This window comes from Orycteropus afer, unplaced genomic scaffold (genome assembly GCF_000298275.1).
Source record: "Orycteropus afer afer isolate SDZICR_OR568_19922 unplaced genomic scaffold, OryAfe1.0 scaffold00107, whole genome shotgun sequence".
NCBI classification, from domain to species: domain Eukaryota; kingdom Metazoa; phylum Chordata; class Mammalia; order Tubulidentata; family Orycteropodidae; genus Orycteropus; species Orycteropus afer.
Window position 1 is genome coordinate 3,951,601 of NW_006921694.1, and position 21,873 is coordinate 3,973,473.

The 21,873-nt window shown below is 39.3% G+C and overlaps 1 protein-coding gene across 1 annotated transcript in view; it reads right to left on the minus strand.

The window, feature by feature from the left end:
* Positions 1–21,873, minus strand: part of ARSB (arylsulfatase B) — a 304,481-nt gene that overhangs the window by 241,247 nt on the left and 41,361 nt on the right. Inside the window, exon 4 of the mRNA XM_007943453.2 lies at positions 14,344–14,551. Within this exon, the coding sequence (XP_007941644.1) occupies positions 14,344–14,551 (208 nt within the window). The remainder of the gene's footprint in view (positions 1–14,343; positions 14,552–21,873) is intronic.

The window sequence follows — 21,873 nt, forward strand, 5'->3', positions numbered from 1 at the left end:
AGGAGTTGATTGCCAGTCTCATCATGGGGAATAACTACCACCAGCTGCCCAGCCACTCAACCAGGCCCAGCCAAGTTGACACACAAACTGAACCACCACAGGCATATACTATTTTTATCCACATTTTACAAATGAAGGAACTGAGGCATTAGCAGCTGGGGCAGAGCTAAGTGTCAAACCGAGGCAGCTTGCCTCCTCAGTATTACAAAACTGGTCCCTTTCTGGGTCTTTAATTCATCCCCTATAAGATAAACTAATTTTATAAGGTCTTACACAACTCTTAAAAAAAAGTGGGGGGGGGGAGGTAAATAGGAATGAGGAGGCAGAATGTCAGGTTGCACTGAATTTGATTCCATCAAAATAAACTTTTATTTGCATGGGAAGCTGCCATCCTCACTCATCTCAAGAGATTTCTCATGGGTGCCCTCTAATTAGTTCATTATTTTATTTTGTTCATCTCTAGTAAACAGTATCTTAAAGTCTGAAAAGGCCTGCATATTTCTTTGTACTTAGGGCTCATTTGCTACGTTGTCAAAATAGGAGTCTTGGTGGCTGTTGTGGACTTAAGTATGTCCCCAAAAAATATGTGTCAACTTGGCTGAGCCATGGTTGTCAGTTTGGCAACTATGTAATGATGTAATGTGGCAGTTATGTAATGATCCTTCATGATGTGAAAAGCCAATCAGTTGTAAGAGGATGAAGGTGGGATCCCATCACAGCCCTGATCCCATGTAAGGGGCGTTTGCCTGAGGTGTGGCCTGCAACACCTTTAATCTTAGAAGAGATGAAAGGAGAGAGAAGGAAGAGAGAGGGGGTACCTACTACCTCCAAGAAAGAAGAGATGGGAGCAGTGCACAACCTTTGGACTCAGGATCCCTGTGCTGGAATCCTCCTAGGACCAAGAGACACAGAAAAAGAAAGCCTTCCCCTAGATCCAGTGCTCTGAATTTGGACTTCTAGTCTCCTAAGCTTTGAAAGAATAAATTTTTGTTTGTTAAAGCCACCCATTGTGGATTTCTGTTCCAGCAGCAGTAGGGAACCAAGACAGTGCTGCAGTGGTTAAACACTCAGCAGCTAACTGAAAGGTCTGAAGTTCAGACCCATTAGCTGCTCAGCAGGTTTAAAAAAAAAAAAAAAAAACCTGGCAATCTGCACCCATAGATTATAGCCTGGAAAATCCTATGGGGCAGTTGTACTCTGTCATATAGTATCACTATGAGTCAAAATCAGTTGACAGCACACAACAACAGTAACACATTCAGTAACATTTGTTTGCAAAGTTCACAGATACAAATTAGTAATTACTCTGTTTTAAATATTTGATTGGCCTGACTGTTTAGGACATAGCAGATTTAGGTACCAAGTGGGATACAATATAAATATTCACATCTATAGCTTATGTTAGCCTGATTTACTTTAGTCCCTTCCTCTTCTGACAGCAGTTCCAAGGTGGTTGTTTCTACATAGAATCTAATTTTCCTCTTGCTTCACCCTCCAGGGCAGCATGTCTAACACAGCACTCTTCTCAACTTCACAGGGAATTTTGGCTCCAATGAGTTATGAGAGAAGTGAACAATATGAAAAATGGAACCATGTTAAATGTGACCTTTAAAGCAGCTAGAAAAAGAAAAGGAGAAAGTAAAACCAAACAAATTGGAAAGCTTGAGCTTTTTATCCTACAATTTAGCCAATACGTATGTTCAGTTCAATATCTATCTCCCACTAATTATAAACTCAGGAAAAGGTCACAGTGCTGTTCCTTCACAGAAGTGTAAAAATAATGATTATTTCATATTTCTCCTTCCTGCTAAAAAATTTGTATCATCAACAACTCTACATTATAGCATATAAACCCACTGTTGTAGAGTTGATTCCAACTTACAGTGACCCTACACCAAGAAGAAAAACACAAAACTCACTGCCATCAAGTCAATTCTGACGCACAGTGACCCACTTCGGGTTTCTGAGGTGGTAAATCTTTACAGAAGTAGATTGCCCAGTCTTCCTTCCATGAAGTGGCTGGTGGGTTTGAACCTCTAATCTCCTAGTTAGCAGTCAAATGCCTCAGGCACTATGCCACCAGAACTCTTACTGACCCTGAGTAAAAGTGCCTCATAGAGTTTACAAGGCTATAAATCTTTATGGAAGCAGACTGTTATAAATTTCTCTCACAGAGTATCTAGTGGGTTCGAACCTCTGACCATTTGGTTCACAGCTGAGCACTTTAAACATTGTACCAGAAGGCTCCTTTATAGCATATATTAAGCAATAAAATTAAATGTTGAAGATCTGATAAACATAAGGGATTAAAAAATCTCTTTTGCCTTAGACTTTGGAATTATAGATTCAATGGTTTGTCACAAAGAATACAAATGCAAAACTTTGTGTTTTGTTGTTGTTAGGTGCTGTCGACTTGGCTCTAACTCATAGCGATCCTGTGTACAAAAGAATGAAACACTGCCTGGTCCTGTGCCATCCCCACAGTCCTTGCTGTGCTTGAGGCCGTCGTTGTAGCCACTGTGTCAATCCATCTTATTGAGGGCCTTCCCCTCTTTCACTGACCCTCCACTTTTACCAAGCATGATATCCTACTCCTGGGAATGGTCCCTTCTGACAACATGACCAAAGTAGCTGAGATGAAGTCTGTCCGTTCTTGCTTCCAAGGAGCATTCAGGCTGCACTTCTTCCAAGACAGATCTGTTCATTCTCTGGCAGTCCATGGTACTTTCAGTACTCTTCACCAACACCACAACTCAAAAGCATCAATTATTCTTTGGTCTTCCTTACTCACTGTCCAGCTTTCACAAACATATGAGGTGATTTAAAACACCATGGCTTGGGTTAGACGCACTTTAGTCTTCACAGTGACATCTTTGCTCCTCAACATTTTAAAGAGGTCTTTTGCAGCAGATTTGCCCACTGCAATATGACATCTGATTTCTTGACTTCTGCTTTCCATGGTGTTGACTGTGGATCCAATATGAAATCTTTGACAACTTCAATCTTCATCTATCATGAGGCTGCTTATTGGTCCAGTTATGATGATTTTCATTTTCTTTATACTGAGGTGTAATTCATACTGAAGACAGTAGTCTTCAATTTTCATCTGTAAATGCTTCAAGTTATATTCACTTTCAGCAAGCAAGGTAGTGTCATCTGCATATCACAGGCTGTTAATGAGTCTTCCTCCAATCCTGAAGCTGCATTCTTCTTCAATGGTCCAGTTTCTCAGATTATTTGCTCAGCATACAGATTGACTAAGTATGGTGAAAGAATACAACCCTGACACACACCCTCCCTGACTTTAAACCATGCAGTATCCTCTTGTTCTCTTCAAATGACAGCTTCTTGGTCTATGCGGAATTCCCATTCTTCTCAATGTTATCCATAATTTGTGTTGTTTTTGTTGTTGTTAAGTGCCGTAGAGTCATTTCTGACTCCTAGCGACCCCATGCATAGCAGAACGAAACACTGCCCAATCCCACGCCAGCCCCACAATCCCTGCTATACTTGAGCCCATTATTGCAGTCACTGTGTCAATCCATTTCGTTGAAGGCCTCCCCCTCTTTCATCGACCCTCCACCCTACCAAGAATGACATCCTTCTCCAGGGAATGGTCCCTTCTGACAACATGACCAAAATAGGTGAGACGAAGTCTGGCCATTCTTGCTTCCAAGGAGCATTCTGGCTGCACTTCCTCCAGGACAGATCTGTTAGTTCTTTTCGCAGTCCATGGTACTTTCAGCATTCTCCACCAGCACCACAACTCAAAAGCATCAACTCTTCTTCGGTCTTCCTTATTCATTGTCCAGCTCTCACATGCATGCCAGGTGATTGGAAATATCATGGCTTGTGTCAGGCACACCTTAGTCCTCAAGGAGATATCCTTGCTCCTCAGCACTTGAAACAGTTCCTTCACAGTTGACTTTCCCAATGCTACACATCATCTAATGTCCTGACTGCTGCTTCCGTTGGCATCGATTGTAGAACCAAGCAACGTGAATTCTTTGACAACCTCAATCTTCTCTCCATTTATTGTGATGCTGCTCATTGGTCCAGTTGTGAGAATTTTTGTTTTCTTTCTATTGAGACGTAATCCATACTGCAGACTGTATTCTTCAACCTTCATCAGTAGGTGCCTTAAGTCATACTCACTTTCAGCAAGCAAAGTTGTATCGTCTGCATATCTCAGGTTGTTAATAATTCTTCCTCCAATCCTGATTCCACGTTTTTCTTCATATAGTCCAGCTTCTCAGATTATTTGTTTAGTATACAAATTCAATAACTATAATATCAGGATATAACCCCGACACACTACCTCCCTGATTTTAAACCATGTAGTATATACCCTTGTTCTGTCCTAATGGCAGCCTCTTGGTCTACATATAGGTTCCTCATGAGCACAATTAAGTGTTCTGGAATTCCTATTCTTCTCAATGTTATCCATAATTTGTTATGATCCACACAGTTGAATACTTTTGCATAGTCAGGGAAACACTAGTAAACATCTTTCTGGTATTCTTTGCTTTCAGCCAAGATCCATCTCACATAAGTAATGATATCCCTCATTTCATACCCTCTTCTGAATCCAGCTTGCGTTTCTGAAAATTCTCTGTCAATATACTGCTGCAACCATTTTTGAATTATCTTTAGCAAGATTTTATTTGCATGTGATATTAATGATATTGTTTGATAATTTCAACATTCTGTGGAAACACCTTTCTTTGGGATGGGTTGCAAATATGGATCTCTTCCAGTCAGTTGGCCAGATAGCTGTCTTCCAAATTTCTTGGCATAGACAAATGAGTGCCTCCAGTGCAGCATCCATTTGTTGAAGCATCTCAAAGGTAATTCCCTCAATTCCTGAAGCCTTGTTCTTTGCCAATTCCTTCAATGCAGCCTTGACTTCTTCCTTCAATACCATTGGTTTTTGATCATATGCCACCTCCTGCAATGGATGAACATCAACCAATTCTTTTTGATACAGTGACTCTATGCATTCCTTCCATCTTCTTTTTTCTTGCAGCATTCAATATTTTGCCCATAGAATCTTTCAATATTGCCACTTGAGGCTTAAATTTTTTCTTCATTCTTTCAGCTTGAGAAATGCTGAGTGTGTTCTTTCCTCCTGATTTTCTAACTCCAGGTCTTTGCACATTTCATTATAATAATTGACTTTGTCTTCTTGAGCTATTTTTTGAAATCTTCTGTTCAGCTCTTTTATCTTGTCATTTCTTCTACTTGCTTTAGCTACTCTCCATTCAAGGGCAAGTTTCAGAGTCTCTTCTGACATCATCCATTTTGGCCATTTCTTCCTTGCCTTTTTCATGACCTTTTGCTTTCTTCAATGATGATATTCTTGATGTCATCCCATAATTACAATTCCTCTGGTTTTCGGTTCAATGCATCAAATCTATTCTTTAGATGGTCTCTAAATTCAGGAGGGATATATTCAAGGTCATATTTGGCTCTCGTGGACTTGACATAATTTTCTTCAGCTTCAACTTGAACTTGCATATGAGCAACTGATGGTCTGTTCCACAGTCAGCGACTGGTCTTATTTAGGCTAAAAATATTGAGCTTCTCCATTGCCTCTTTCCACAGATGTAGTCAATATGATTCATGTGTACTCCATCTGGCGAAGTCCACATGTACAGCCATCATTTGTGTTGTTGAAAAAAGGTATTTGGAATGAATAGGTCATTGGTCTTGCAAAATTTTATCATGAGACCTCCAGTGTCATTTCTACCACCAAGGCCATATTTTCCAACTACTGGTGATTCTTTTTTGTCTCCAACTTTTGCATTCCAGTCACCAGTGATAATCTACACATCTAGATTGCATATTTGGTCAACTTCAGACTACAGAAGTTGGTAAAAATCTTCAGTTTCCTCATCTTTGGTTTTGGTGGTTGGTGCATAAATGTCAATAATAGTAGTATTAATGGGTCTTCCTTGTATGTATATGGGTATTATCCTATCACTGACAGCATTGTACTTCAGGATAGATCTCGAAACATTCTTAGTGATGATGAATGCCATCCCATTCCTGTTCAATTTGTCATTCCAGCATAGAATATCATATGGTTGTCTGATACAAAATGGCCAAAACTCATCCATTTCAGCTCACTAATGCCTAGGATATCAATCTTTATGTGTTCCATTTCATTTTTTACAACTTCCAGTTTTCCCAGGTTCATACTTTGTACATTCCATGTTCCAATGATTAATGGATATTTGCAACTGTTTCTTCTCATTTTGAATCATGCCACACCAGCAAATGGAGATCCCCAAAACTTTACTCCATCCACATCATTAAGGTCAGCTCTACTCTGAGGAAGCAGCTCTTCTCTAGTCATATTTTGAGTACCTCTGACCTGAGGGCTCATCTTCCGGTAGTATATCGGATAATGTTTCAAGGCTATTCATAAAGTTTTCTAGTAATATATCAGACAATGTTTCACTGTTAATTCGTAAGGTTTTCATTGGCCAATTCTTTGAGAAGTGGGTGGCCCCTTCCTTCTTCTGATTCTGTCTTAGTCTGGAAGTGCCACTGAAACCTGACCACCATGGGTGACCGTGTTGGTATTTGAAATACCAGTGGCATAGCCTCCAGGCTCATAGCAACACACAAGCCACCATATGACAAACTGACAGATGTGTGGTCGGCCAATTGGATAAGTACACCTAAAACCATGGAGGAATTCTCCATTTGCCAACTACCAGTTTTTAAGGAAATTCTATGTGGAAGGGAGAAAGGGACATATGATGAAGGGGATTAGTTAAGGCTCTTCATTATACCATTTGAGCTAATAAAATACATTTGATTTTGTGAAACTTCAGACCATAAATGTTAAGAGTTTAGATTCTATAATAACTAACCCTATTAGTTTAAGTAGGAAGATGCTACTGAACAGGATCCAGTTAGCATTCATCAATGGTGGTGCTACTGATGTTTGGGACAGGACTAGCTTGATCATTCTTGGCACCAATGCACTAAATGGCCCCTTTACCTTCAAGTTACTATGACAAGCAAAATCATTTGCACACATGTCCAAATGCCTCCTCTCCTAGTCTGAAGCGGACAATAGATCTATGGACTATGGATCTAATGCTATGAGGATTTAATGGACACTCTGACCATGGTTGCACTCTTTCCAGCTCTCTGCAAATGCATCTCATTGCAAACAGTAGGTTCTGTGGCAAGATTATGGATGGTCCCATCTAAGGCTATTACCAGCATCAGCAAAGTTCTGAGAACCCAGAGTAACAGAATCATCAACTTTCCTAATAGCAAAAACTCTGAAGAGTTCAGCTCGTCCAACTTCTCCTATGTATTTCTTAAATCCTTCCTTCCCTGTTCATCAACTTTCCTCCTGCCTTTATTTGGACACTCCTTTTCCCTCCTCCCATCCCTTACTATCTGGCTGCCTGCAACCATCCTCCATGCCAATCCTATTATGAAAATCTGCTCCAACTTACAATATTTTGATGCCTCCCATCTGCCTTCAGCATGCCATCACTATCCCTTCCTACATGCACACAGATCCTCTTTGACCATCCTTTGCTAGCATTAAATTATCCAGCTTTAGATCCTTCACGTTCCTTTTGCTTTGTCATATAACTTTTTCTTAAATCATATTAGAATCTGTAAGTATGCCTTTCTTATAGCAATCCTGCACCCATATAAAAGCTGTATTTTTAATAAATGATAAAATGGTATTTCACAAAAAGTGCAAGATTTTCATGCTTCATGGTGCAGCTGCAGTGACAGCTTCATAAATGTCCTCTTCCTTTTTTTCAATGGTCCTTACACTGGATCCATTTATCTTGAAATGGTGGGCAACTGCAGCTACAGACCTCAATCTATGGCACATATCAACCCATTCAACTTTTCTTGTAATGCCATGACTTTTCTCTGTCTATTGGGAGAACTTCTAGCAAGACTAGTGGCACTTCATATGGTGTTAACAACATTTACAGTATTGCACTAAACATGATGGAATATACACAAGAACCATAAGAGATCCCTTTTTATTATGGTTCACAATTTACTTCAGAGATGAACTGCTCATGCAGAGAGGATTAGCATCACACAGTGTTTTAAGTGGATACTCACAACACTTGTGCTCACTGCAACAGCAACAGGCAGTAGCTCTGAAAGTATTACAGTAGTACCATATGTACTACAGTTTATTTTATGCAGTTATGATACAATACTGCACATTTATATTTGTTTACCTTTGCCTCGACTACAAGTGGTACCATGTACAGTCTGTGTTTGTGTAAGTTTTGATAAATATTTACTTTTTATAATAGATTTGTGGATATTTTATGGTTGTTACTGTTGTTGTTAGGTGCTGTCAAGTTGGCTCTGACTCATAGCGACCCTATGTACAATAGAACAACACACTGCCCAGTTGTGGCCAGCCTCCCAATCCTTGCTATGCCTGAGCCCACTGTTCAGCCACTGTGTCAATCCATCTCGTTGAGAGCCTTCCCCTTTCTCACTGACCCTCCACTTTACCAAGCATGGTATCCGTCTCCAGGGAATGGTCCCTTCTGACAACATGATCAAAGTAGGTGAGACTAAAGTCTGGTCATTCTTGCTTCCAAGGAGCATTCCAGCTGCACTTGTTCCAGGACACATTTGTTTGTTCTTCTGACAGTCTACAGTACTTTCAGTGTTCTTCACCAACACCACAACTCAAAGCATCAACTCTTCTTCTTCTGTCTTCATTCTTCATTGTCCAGCTTTCACATGCATATGAGGCAACTGAAAATACCATGGCTTTGGTTAGGTGCAGCTTAGTCTTCAGAGAGATCTTTGCTCTTCAGCACTTTAAAGAAGTTTTTTGCAGCACATTTGCCCAGTGCAATATGACACCTGATTTCTTGACTGCTGCTTCCAGTGGTGTTGATTGTGGAACCAAGTAATATGATATCCCTGACAACTTCAATCTTTTCTCCATTTATCATGATGCTGCTTATTGGTCCAATTGTGAGGATTTTTGTTCTCTTTACATTGAGGTGTAATCCATACTACACAGTGTAGTCCTTTATCTTCATCAGTAAGTGCTTCAAGTCATCTTCACCTTCAGCAAGCAAGGTTGTGTCAACTGCATATCACAGGTTGTTAATGACTCCTCCTCCAATCCTGATGCTGTGTTCTTCTTTGTATATTTTATGGTAGTCAATGATAAAATAGACTAGTATCTACATATATTTTATGCATTTGTTAACTCTCTTAATTTTTCCAATATTTTTAGGCCATGTGGTTCATCTGCAAGTTTTTTCAAATTGTTAAAAATCTACAAAAATATGTTCCAATATACTTATTGGAAAAAAAAAAAAAAAAAAAACCATTCAAGTGGACTCATCCAGTTCAAACTGTGTTGTTCAAGGGTCAAATGTATATGTGTGTGTGTGTATGTATATGAATGTATGTATATATATTCCTCTTTAAGTAAATTCCTAACCAAAAAACAAGCTCATTGCCATCAATTCCAACTCATAGCAACACTATAGGACAGAGTAGAACTGCCTCATAGGGTTTCCAAGGCTATAAATCTTTATAGAAGCAGACTGAACCATCTTTCTCCCACGGAGTGGCTGGTGGGTTCAAACCATCAATCTTTTGGTTAACAGCCAAGTGCTTTAACCATTGTGCCACAAGGGCTTGGTAAATGTCCCAAGGTTTGATTAAGACTTACCTTAGGAGAGGTTCTCAAATTTTTGTGTGCAAAATAATCACTTAGATTCTTTTTAAAATGGAGATGTGTAGGCCTTAACTCCAAGGTTCTTGATTCAGTAAATCTGTGGTAATATCTAAGGAATTGCATTTTTAACTAGTCCTCTACTGCTGTGGGTGGTCCCTCGATGACACATTGAGAATAACCAACCACTTCAGCACTCAAGCAATGGGTACAGATGACAAGGAAAAAAGTTTCATGGATTTATCTCAGATTATAAAAGTAATATATTTCTTTTTAAAAAGTCAAATTTTCCAAGTATCAAAACCTAAAATGTATGCCTTTTCCTCTCCCTTTCACTAAATATAAGTCTGATACCAAGAAGCTACTTTATTTCAAGGTTTTGAGTACTTAATGGATTCAACATTTGTTTGCTTAGAAGCCATGTTTCCAAAGCATCTAGTATTTTTATGCTTTTAAAGAAAAGCATTGCTAAGTGAAATTAAGTGAGAAAACTGGAAAATGTGAATCACTACTCTAAGACCAGACAGATCCAAGTCACATTATTATAGCACATTACTAAATTCCACTTCAGGTAATGGAATTCTCAAAAAACACAGAAATTTCTCTGGAGAAAGAACTGTACGTTTAGTTTCTCCTTATAGTCAAACTCTCATCTTAATGTAAGTGAAACTGGTTATTCTGACGAGAGTTAATACAAATAAAAAATGACTGCATTAAGATGGTGGGATCAATCTATGAACTTAAATCATTGTTTTCTCTTCAAGGTTTTAGAATCAGTTTTCCCAATTTTAATTCATGGTCTAGTTGCTCAAGGTTGGCTCTAATTTTAGTTCATTTTAGTCAAGATCAGATTTCTGTGTAGATTCCTGGAGTATGAAATAAAGATCAGGCTGTGGAGATAGGCAGTGTGTAGGTTAAAGTGATATCATCCTAACAGCCCCTGGTACTGCTTCTTTTAACCAATATCCTGCTGTGGTAGTTATGTTTGTGTGTCAACTTGGCTGGGCCTGGTTGAGTCACTGGGTAGCTGGTGGTAATTATTCCCCATGATGAGACTGGCAATCAACTCCATGGTGGGATCTACCACAAGCAGCTAAGTAGCTACCCTTGGGATGTGGTCTGCTTCCTGTATACAAGGAGAAGCCTTGGAAATAGTCTCTAGCATATGGCACACTTGGACCCTGCATGTAGTCATGTCATTGTTCAGCAGCCTGCCATGTTCTGCTGACCTTGGGACTTACAATGAACTTGAATTAATGGCCTGCCATGTGGTTTGGTAACATCGGGACTGTGCCCATTTACTTGTCATCCTTGGGCTTCTCAGCCTCAGTAGCCAGCAGCTGTCTGAGTGAAGAAATGCTTTGAGCTCCAATGGGCCAGGAGTAGGAGGCAGAGCTGGACCCCAAGGTTGAGGGACTTTCACCCAGCCCCTAGAGCCTGGCACTTTGAACTTGGACTTAAAGCCTCCAAACTGTAAGAGAATAAACTCCTGTTTGTTAAGGCCATCCCATTTGTGGTATATTTCTTGTCAGAGTGGCACTAGGTAACCAGAACACCTGTTAAAACACGAAAGATACAAAAAAAAGATGAAAAGCCATACAATATGAGGAACCAAGACTGGCAAATAATTTATACTGCAGAATCTTGGAGAAATTTCTGTGGACTGTATGGCCAAAGTAGCTAGGCTAATGAAACAAGGGCTGGCCCACCCTGCTTTGCCTTGTGACACAGATCAACCTTGCCTACCTAAAAAGAGGCAGGAAGACAGCCTGGGAGGGGATGGTGCTAATTTTTGAGGTAATTGGAGAACTAGAACCTCCTCAACTCCCATATTCAGATAGAGACCACAACTCTCAAAAAACAATGGCTGGAGAAGAAAAAGTTCTGGCAGGGGGACACACAGAATCCAGGGAAATGTCCCCAAAGGTAAAACCCAGAAGGTCTGGATATAGGAAGAGTGTGATTACTGGGCAGGCTGGGGTTTTTTTAGCCAGTTAAAGAATGAGGTAGCCAAAAGAGAAGAAAATGTTAACCATGCCAACCATGTAGAATGTAGAAGACTTAATGTCTGAATGCCATTGGGAACTGAATGAGTTACATGTGTGCATCAACCTGACTCCAACCTATAGATGTAAGAAGAAATTCAACCAGGAAACAGAGGTCAGAGGCCAAGAGACCACTTTGTCTGTACAGATCACAAGGCCAAGAGGGAAAGTATATAGCTGGTAATGATTTACAATGAAAATGAAGAGTTTAGAAAAGTTCTATTCATATGAATTCAAGAAAAACATGGATTCTGTGAACACAATTAGAGAAACCAAAAGCAGAGATAAAGGACAAGATGATGAGATAAAAATAAAGATGAGATGCAAAAGCACAATTAACTAGTGGTTAACAGGGGGGCATAGTGGCTAAGACACTTGCCTGCTAACCAGATGGCTGGCGGTTCAAACCCACCAGCCACTCCTCGGAAGGAAGGTTGGGCAATCCTACTTCCGTAGTGATACTGCCTCGGAAACCCAAGGAGGGGTCGCTATGAGTCAGGTTTGACTCGACGACACATAACAACAACAACAACTAACAGGTATTGACTTCAAGTATAGATTTGAGTTTGAATTCTAGCTCTTCCATTCATTAGATGCATAGCTTTGGACAAATCACTTAAACTCCTTAAATGTGTTTTTCCATTTGTAAAATGCAGATAAGTACCTACCTCACAAGGCTAAAATGAACAAATGTTTACACCATGACCAAAATGAGAAAGGACAGGAAAACACTAGAACAAGGTCTGGGCATACAGTTTAATAAAAGGTTAAACCATTCCTGTAGTTGATTATGACTTATAGTGACCCCAAGGAACTCTGGTACCATAATGCCTAAGCTATTTGACTGCCAACCAGAAGGCTGGTGTTTCAAACCCACCAGCCACTCCTCAGAAGGAAGGCTGGGCAATCTACTTCTGTAGTGATACTGCTTCGGAAACCCAAGGAGGGGTCCCTATGGGTCGGAGCCAACTCAATGGCAGTGTGTTTGGTTTGGTTTGGTTATAGTGACCCCAAGTGTATCAAAGTAGAACTGTGTTCCATAGGGTTTTCAATGGCTGATTTTTGAGAAGTGGATCATCAGGTTTTTCTTCTGAGGCACCTGGGTGAACTTGAACCTCCAACCTTTCAGTTAGCAGCCCAGTAAGTTTACCTTTGTACCACACAAAGACTCACAGCAACATATCACCACAGTAAGACAAACCAACAGACAAGTTTGTCTCCCTTAGCTGTTCGAAATATCTCCAACCTTCCCTTACCTGGATTCCTACTGCTGCCTCCTTGCTCTGTTCCAGTCCCCCTGGCCTTTCTCTGTCCTTTCCTCCGCTTGCCCACCTTGCTGCTTGTGGGGCATGGTCTGGATTCCCTCCCCTCACCTGGATCCCTGAGGCTGACTCCTCACTCTGTCCTGATCCCCCTGGCCTTTTTCTGCCCTTTCCCCCATTTTCCCACCTTGCCTCTTGTGGGGTATGGCCTAGATTTCCTCCCCTCACCTGGATCCATGTGGCTGATTCCTCATAAAATAAGGATAGAACATTACAAAAATGGAATTACCAGAAAACAAGATAGAGTTCTTGATCATTTTTTAAGAATATAGTTGTTGAAATAAATTCAATAGGACAATTACAAAATTATATCAAAGAAATTTCCCAAACAGAAAAAGAAAAATAAAGAAAAACAGAACACCCCCCCCCCAAAAAAAACCTGAGAAAATTAGAATATCAATCCAACATCCAACCAACAATAGAATTTCTGTAAAGAAATAATAGGAAGAAAGTGAGAGGGTAGGCCAAAGAATTTGAAATAAATAATATAAGATCATTTCTCAGAACAAAAATGACATTTTCAGAAAAAAAAATGATCTGTGGGTATTCAGCAAATGAATAAACAAAAATCTACATCCAAAGCACATCATGGTTAAATTTTACAAAAATGTTTAATAAGAAGAAAAGAAGTCACATATATAAGAGAATAGGAATCAAAATGGCATTGCCATTACGAGAATTCTTTTCAGGAATTATCTCTGAGTATGGGATTATGAAATTTCTTTCCTCTTTATTGTTTTTGTATTTTCTAAAATGAACAAGTATGACTTTCATTGTCAGAAAACAATCTTAACATAAAGCAATCTCTCCTTGGAGACCTTAGCCTAGATTTAAGTGGCCCCATTTCTTATCTGTCTTCATAAGGTCACAATCTGTCTCTGTGCACTGATGCAAAAGCCCTGCTAGTGAGCACAAGTCCTTTTCAAAGAGATTCTTGAATTGAAGAGAAAGCAGAGGACCACACCAGGGATTCACTACCCTGCTGCATTTTTATGTATGACTGATGTCCGCTCATATTTACTCAGCTAGTGAGCTCTTGTTTTCAAGCATGCACCCAGAATATTTTGATATCTGAAGGAACAGGGGAAAAAGCCTACAATTCTTTGCCTAGATACATCTTTCTACCCATTATTATTCTACCATTGCTGTTAACATTTATTTTAATAAGGAACTGCTAAGTGCTCCAATTTGTCTTCATTCTGTTTATCGAACACTATGTCCAAGGCTTTGTGAAGAAATGACTTTCCTCTGACAGACTCACCTGTGGAGAAGATGAACACCGTGTTGTCCCAGAGCCCATGATTTTTTAAGGCTGCTGTGACATTTCCAACTGCTTCATCCATAAGAGATACCATTCCTGCATAGTGACGCCTGTTCTTATCTTGGATAAAGTCGTATGGCTTTAAGTATTCCTCAGGAACCTGAAGGGGCTCATGTACCGACTGGAGAGCAAGGTAGAGAAATAGAGGCTGGAAAGAGAGTTTGTGTAAATCAGTTAAGAAGGCATAAAAGCAATAAACATAGAATAAGACCATCCAGATTTATTTAAACGAAAAAAAAGAAAAGAAAGAAAACATTGACATCAAGTCAATTTCAACTCATCATGACCATACAGGATGAGTAGAACTGCCCCCACAGAGTTTCCAAGGCTGTAAATCTTAACGGAAGTAGATTGCCACATCTTTCTCCCACAGAGAGGCTGATGGGTTCGAACTGTTGACCTTTAGGTTAGCAGTTGGGCATTTCACCACTGTGCCACCAGGGCTCCTACAAGATTTATCAGTTAATAAAAATAATAACACAAACCATAGAATGGGAGAAAGTATTTGTGAATCATATATCTAATAAGGGACTTGTAATGAATACGTAATGGACTTAAAAATACAGAGAACAATTAAAAATATGCAAAGAATTTGACTATTTCTCCAAAGAAAACAAATAAATGGCCAATAAGCACATGAAAAGATACTCAACATCATTAGTCATTAAAGAAATGCAAATCAAAACCAAATGACATACTAATTCACACTGACTAGAATGGCTATAATTTAAAAATGGAAAATAAGTGTTGGTCAGAATGTAGAGAAATCAGAGCCCACATTCATTGCTGATGGAAATGTAAAATGGTATACTAAAAAAACCCAAAAACCAAACCCCACTGCCATCAAGTCAATTCTGACTCATAGTGACCCCCACTGGTTTGCCAAGGTGGTAAATCTTTACAGAAATAGATTGCCCGGTCTCGTTTCCATGGAGTGACTGGTGGGTTTGAACCACCAATCTTCTGGTTAGCCGTCAAAATCCTTAGTCACTGTGCTACCAGAGCTCCAAAATGATATAGAACTTTGGAAAATAGTTTGGTTGTTCCTGAAATTGTTAAGCATAGAATTTCATTCATGTGACCCAGGAATTCTATTCCTACAGAAATGGAAGCATATATCCACGCAAAAACTTGGAATATCAATGTCCACTGCAGTATTATTCATAATAGCCAAAAATAACAACAACCCAAATTTCTATCAAATGATGAATAGATTAATAAAATACGTGGTATATTTTCAGCAATATACAGCAATGAAAGGATTATTATTCAGCAATAAAAGGGGATGAACAGCTGATACATGCTACAATATATATGAACCTTAAAAACATTACGCTAAATAAAAGAAACCAGTACAATAGACCACATATTATGCAATTCCATTTATATGAAATGTTCAGGATAGGCAAATGTATAGTGACAGATAGAATAGTGGTTGCCAAAGGTTATAGGAGGAGCTCTGGTGGTGTAGTGCCTAAGGCATTTGACTGCTAACCAGAAAGCTGGCAGTTCAAATGCACCAGCCACTCCTCAGAAGGAAGGTTGGGCAATCTACTTCCATAGTGATACTGCCTCAGAAACGCAAGAAGCTATCTGGTTGGGCAATTTCCTTCCATAATGATACTGCCTTGGAAAACCAAGGATGGGTCACTATGAGTCAATGCAACATGATGGCAGTGAGTTTCGTTTTTTGTTTTTTTTTTTTTTTTAGTTTAGGGTCTGTACCCAGAGTGGGATTGCTAGAACATGCTGTTGTTATTGTTAGGTGCCATCAAGTCAGCTCCAACTCATAGTGACACTATATACAGCAGAATGAGACACTGCCTGCTCCTGCACCATCCTCACAATCCTTGCTGTACTTGCACCCATGGCCCATCGATGCTAGGTCACTGATCATTGCTAAGTTTTTGAGAAAGCGTCATACCATTTTCCATTGTGGTTGTATCTTTTTACAGTCCCACAAGTGAGGGATAAGGATTCTAATCTCCCCACATCCTTGCCAACATTTGTTGTTATCTGTGTTTCGTTTTTTATCAGTACCATTTTAGCCAGGGTAAGATGGTATCTCATTGTAGTTTTGATATGCATCTCTCTAATGGGAGCTCTGGTGGTGTAGTGCTTAAGGCATTTGACTGCTAACCAGAAAGCTGGTGGTTCAAACCCACCACCACTCCTCAGAAAGAAGGTTGGGTAATCTACTTCTGTAGTGACACCACCTCAGAAACCCAAGGAGGGGTCACTATGAGTCGTATCCAACTCAACAGCAATGAGTTTGGTTTGTGTTTTTTTGGAATGAGTGTGAAGGTCTTTTCATATGTTTTTCAGCTATTTGGATGTCCTCTTTGGTGATAGTTCTGTTCAAGCCCTTTGCCTATTTTGTGATTGTTTGTCTTTTTGTTGTTGAGTTGTTACAGTATCTATAAATCTTAGAGATCAGACACTTATTAGACACATTGTTTCCAAATACTTTTTCCCAGTCTGTAGTTTGTCTATTTACTCTTTTAATAAAGTCTTTTGATGAGCATAAGTTTTTAATTTTTATGAAGTCCCATTTATCTATTTAGTTATTTTCTATTCATGTATTTTTTGTAATGTTTGTTATTTTATTTTTATAAAAGATTAGGTCCATAATTTTTTTCCTACACTGTCTTCCAGGAACTTTATGATTTGGGGTTTCACATGTAGGGCTTTGATCAATTTTGGGTTCATTTTTATGTATGATATGCAGTATGGGTCTTGTTTTATTTTTTCTGCAGGTAGATATCCAGTTTTGCCAGCACTGCTTATTAAACAGACTGTTTCTACCCTACTGAATGGACTTTGGCCACTTGTTGAAATCAATTGTCCACAGAGTGCTCCATTCTATTCCATTGGTCTATGTGTCTATCGTTGAATCAATACCAGGCTGTTTTGATTACAGTGGTTATACAGCATTTTTGATATTGGGGAGTGCAAGGCCTCCTGCTTTGTTCTTTCTATGAGTTGAAATTGACTCAATGGCACCTAAGAACAACAACAACATCATATACTTTAAATGAGTGAATTTTAGGCATGTTAGTTATATCTCAATTAAAGATGTTTTTAAAATAACAAAGGCCCAAGACAAAAATTAAAACATAAAAGTCAGAGTCCTAGAATACCCTAGAAGGCCCTGCATGATCCAACATAATAATAATATTAATAATAATTAACTAAACTAACTCACTGCCATCAAGTCAAACCTGACTCATAGCTACCCTTCCTTGGGTTTCTGAGGCAGTATCACTATGGAAGCAGATAGCCCAACCTTCCTTCCAAGGAGTGGCTGGTGGGTTTGAACCTCCAGGCTTCTGGTTAGCTGTCAAAAGCCTTAGGTACTATGCTACCAGAGCTCCTTAATATTAATAATAGCAGCCATATATTAAATGTTGTATATGTACCAGGTACTGTGATAATTATTTATATATATGATCACAATTGATACTCAAGACCACCCTATTTTTACTGATGAGTTAACTGAAGCTCTTAGAAAGGTTACATGACCTGCTCAAGATCACATTAAGTGCAGAGCAATTTCCTATTGTAAAATCCATCATTACAGTACGGATTAAAAAAACCCATTGCCATTGATTTGATTCCGTTTCATAGAGACCCTATTGGACAGAGCAGAACGGCCCCCATGGGTTTCCAAGGCTGTAAATCTTTACAGAAGCAGATGGCCTCATCTTTCTACCAGAGTGGCTGATGGGTTCAAACTGCCAACCTTTCAGTTAGCAGCCAAATGCTTTAACCACTGTGCCACCAGAGCTTCTTACAGTATGGGTAACCAAAACGAAACCAAACTGACTGCCATCGAGTCAGATCCGACACACAGTGACACCCCTCCTTGGGTTTCTGAGGCAGTATCAAACGAAAGTAGAATGCCCAACCTTCCTTCTGAGGAGTGACCGGTAGGTTTGAACCGCCAGCCTTCTGGTTAGCAGTCAAATGCCTTAGGCACTACACCACCAGAGCTCCCATAGATGAATCTAGGTTACTTTAGCTGAGAAATAAATCCCTATCTCTTTAAAGAAGCTGAGGGTTTTTTTTTTTTATATAATATTTTATGAGAAAACAAGTGGATACCATGTACTAAGTCTTTGGTCTAGGACCAAATGTAATATCGATTTAATTCCTAGAAACTAAGGAGTGAGATACACTGCTTCTACCTTACCTTTCACACCAATTTACAGCATTTAATATTAGTGATATTCCAGGTCAGGCTATCCTTTTTAATCAGCCTTTCCATTGGCAATTCCTATCTGAGCCATCTTCTTCATTGATTTCCTACAGATTGGTTCCAAGTGTGTTGAAAATCTTCAAAGATACAATAATTGGTTCAACCCAAGGATAAACATATAATTTGATAAAGTATATGAGGCACTTAAACCTCACAAATTAATGGAAGAAAGTTAGAAAGCAGACTGTGAGAGGAGGCTCATATTTCTTTTGTCATTGTTCCTCAGTTGTTATAAGTTATATATTACACATTCCTGGGATAGAGTAAGGAGTATACATATGCAAAATACATAAATAAATAAAAATAAAAACCACTGCCATTGTGTCAATTCCGATTCATAGTGACACTATATCACAGAGTAGAACTGCCCTATAGGGTTTCCAAGGCTGTAAATCTTTATGAAAGCTTCATCTTTTTCTCCTGTAGAGAGGCTGGTGGGTTTGAATTAATTGCTGACCTTTCGGTTAGCAGCTGAATGCTCTGACCACTGCGCCACTCAAATAGACATCCAAAAGTGTATTTGGAACTTAGGATCATAGTGTCTCTAAAATCAAGAAGTCAAAATTAGCTGTTAAATATCAACGCTAACCCTTTAAAACATATTTAACTAAAGAGATAAATAGCTGAATAAAAACTTAAATAATGTAGAATCTAAGCTCATTTGTACATTATGTCCACGGAAAAATATTCCAAATTCCAACTCAAAAAGTTGATACTAAAGGTTTTGATGCTACTTTAGCTTAGATTCCACTATCATTCAAGATACACACTTTCTACTTCCACCATAGGAGTCATATTGGAACTTCCATGTCCTCCAGACCATGGTGAAGGGAATCCCAGTAGATGCCCTGCTCAGGTGATGAAGAATCCTAAGCAGAAATGTTGGGAGAGGAAAGGGTGTGGCAGGCCATCAATGACCTAACAGTGCAGTGTGGATCTGGGATGGGAGCATTCACATGGGTATTTAGTACTAGACCAAGCAATTCCAGCTCACAGGGCCAGCCAATGTTTAGATGGGGGCAAGATTAAAAAATTGAAGCCTACAACAATTTTCAGCCCACATAAAGTTTTAAAATAAAAAAATTTACATAAAATATTTTTTTCTTGAAAATTCAGACCTTCTGACAACAACTCTGGGCCCATGCTGAATTGAATAAAAAATGGGTAAAGATGAGAAGCAGAGATCCAACCCAAAGTGCTCCTAGAGTCTTTCCACTCTCCTATATGAGCTGCTCCATTCATTCATTCATTCATTGTTAACATGAGAGTTCATGCCTCTGGTCTGGGTTCTCTACAGTGGGGAAGGAAGGAAGACAAAGCAAGGGACCCACTTAAGGAGAAGATACCCTCATCCAGGTCTTTACCAGCAATGTAGCAACCAAGGGAAAAGGAGAGAAAGGAGAAAGAGGACAGGTTATTCCTGCCCAGCAATTGATTCTTAGAGGCAATGGCTGAGGAAGGGCTAGGGGAAAGTTTTGTAGCCATGCCAGGGAAAAAGCAATGATTCTGGGACCACCTAGAAAGGGCTTTATAGATATTCAGTATGGAAATGATTCTCCTCATTCTGTTAAATACAACAAAAAATTATCTGAAAAGTTTTCCCATAATTATTCCTTAATGGCTAAAGACTTTACAATCACCCTTGAGGTGTTAAAAATATAGAATGAAGGCAATTCCCCATTTGTCCAGTGATCAAGCTTCTATTCATTCAAACATAAGAGATACAGCTGAGAAAAGAAAGTAAAAACAACTACTGGGTCACAAAGAAAAAGCCTGTCACACAAGCCATCACTAGGCCAGGTACTACCTGCAGACCAGATCCTATTAACATAGAAATGTAGATGGACTGAGGTATTCTTAAACAAAACAGATTATCTTTTTTTTTTCTCCATTTCATCAGCAAAACTATAGGACCATTTAGTATATGGACAAACAGCCAGACACACACCAGGATGGCTCTAGGTCACCAGAAGGGGTAAAATGGTATGTAGCACAGTCCATTTAATGAATGAAGACCTACCTGTCACATTTTAGAGCACTTCTACTCAATGCTGTAAAAAATAAACTCAGCTCTCACAAGTTGAACTTTTTTCACAAAGCAACTCTCTCCAACAAAACTAGATGTAAAGCACTTCTATACTATTTTTAAATTAATAAAAATTAGCGTAGAGTACTGTTTTTAGTATTACACGGCAGCTCAGTGGAAAGAACAATTAACAAGGGCTCCAAAGTTCTCCATTCACAATCAGGACCCCACCTGTAGTCACCCATTCACAGGACTGTTCCCTATAAACAGCTATGAATTTAGCAGAAATGCCCCTGTAGGGTTCCTGGGCCATAATCTTTACAGAAGCAGACGGCTAGGTCTTTCTCCCATTGAGCCAATGGAGGGGTTCAAACTGCTAACATTTCTGTGAGTAGCAAAGTGCCAACCATTGTGCCAGCATGGCTTTTAGGGCCTGCCATTGTCCACACTTCCTGTGCTTTCCTATTACACAAAGTTAAGACAGTATACTCACAAAGAACTATTTTACCCCAGCTGCTTCCTCTTATCTGCTTAATGTTATGGGCTGCTGTGAGAGAATATTATTCTTAAATAAGTATTAATTTTTATTATACGCATATTATAGTTACTACATGATTAAAGTATTGTGAACTTGTAAAGGCCAATAGGACTCTGCTTGACCCTCTGTGTTTGAAGGGAGTGCCCTGAACAACAAAATAAATCAGAATTTCTGGCATTTTCCAGATCAGTCAGCATTGGAACCCTCAAGCTGAATCATGTACAGGGCTCAGAATCTCTGGTCTTGGAGATTAGCTGTAAACTAGAGATGCTGATTAAATGCATGAGCTCTATAGTCAGGCAGCACGTAGTTAAATTCTCAATAGTGTTCTGTGACTTTGAACAAGTTACTTTACTTCCCTAAGACAGTTTGCTTAACTATAAAATGAATATATAGTACAAGGACCACAGTTCCCTTATGATCTTATCTTACTCTTTGGGCTTTTACCCATACCTAAGGAGCCGTGGTGGCACAGTGGTTAAAGTGTTTAGCTGCTAACCAAAAAGTCAGTGGTTCAATCTACCAGCTGCTCCATGGGAGAAAGATGAGGCAGTCTGCTTCCACAAAAATTATAGCCTTGGAAACACTATTATGCACTTCTACTCTGTCCTACACAGAGGTTACAGGTGAGGAGAGACAACTCAGGGA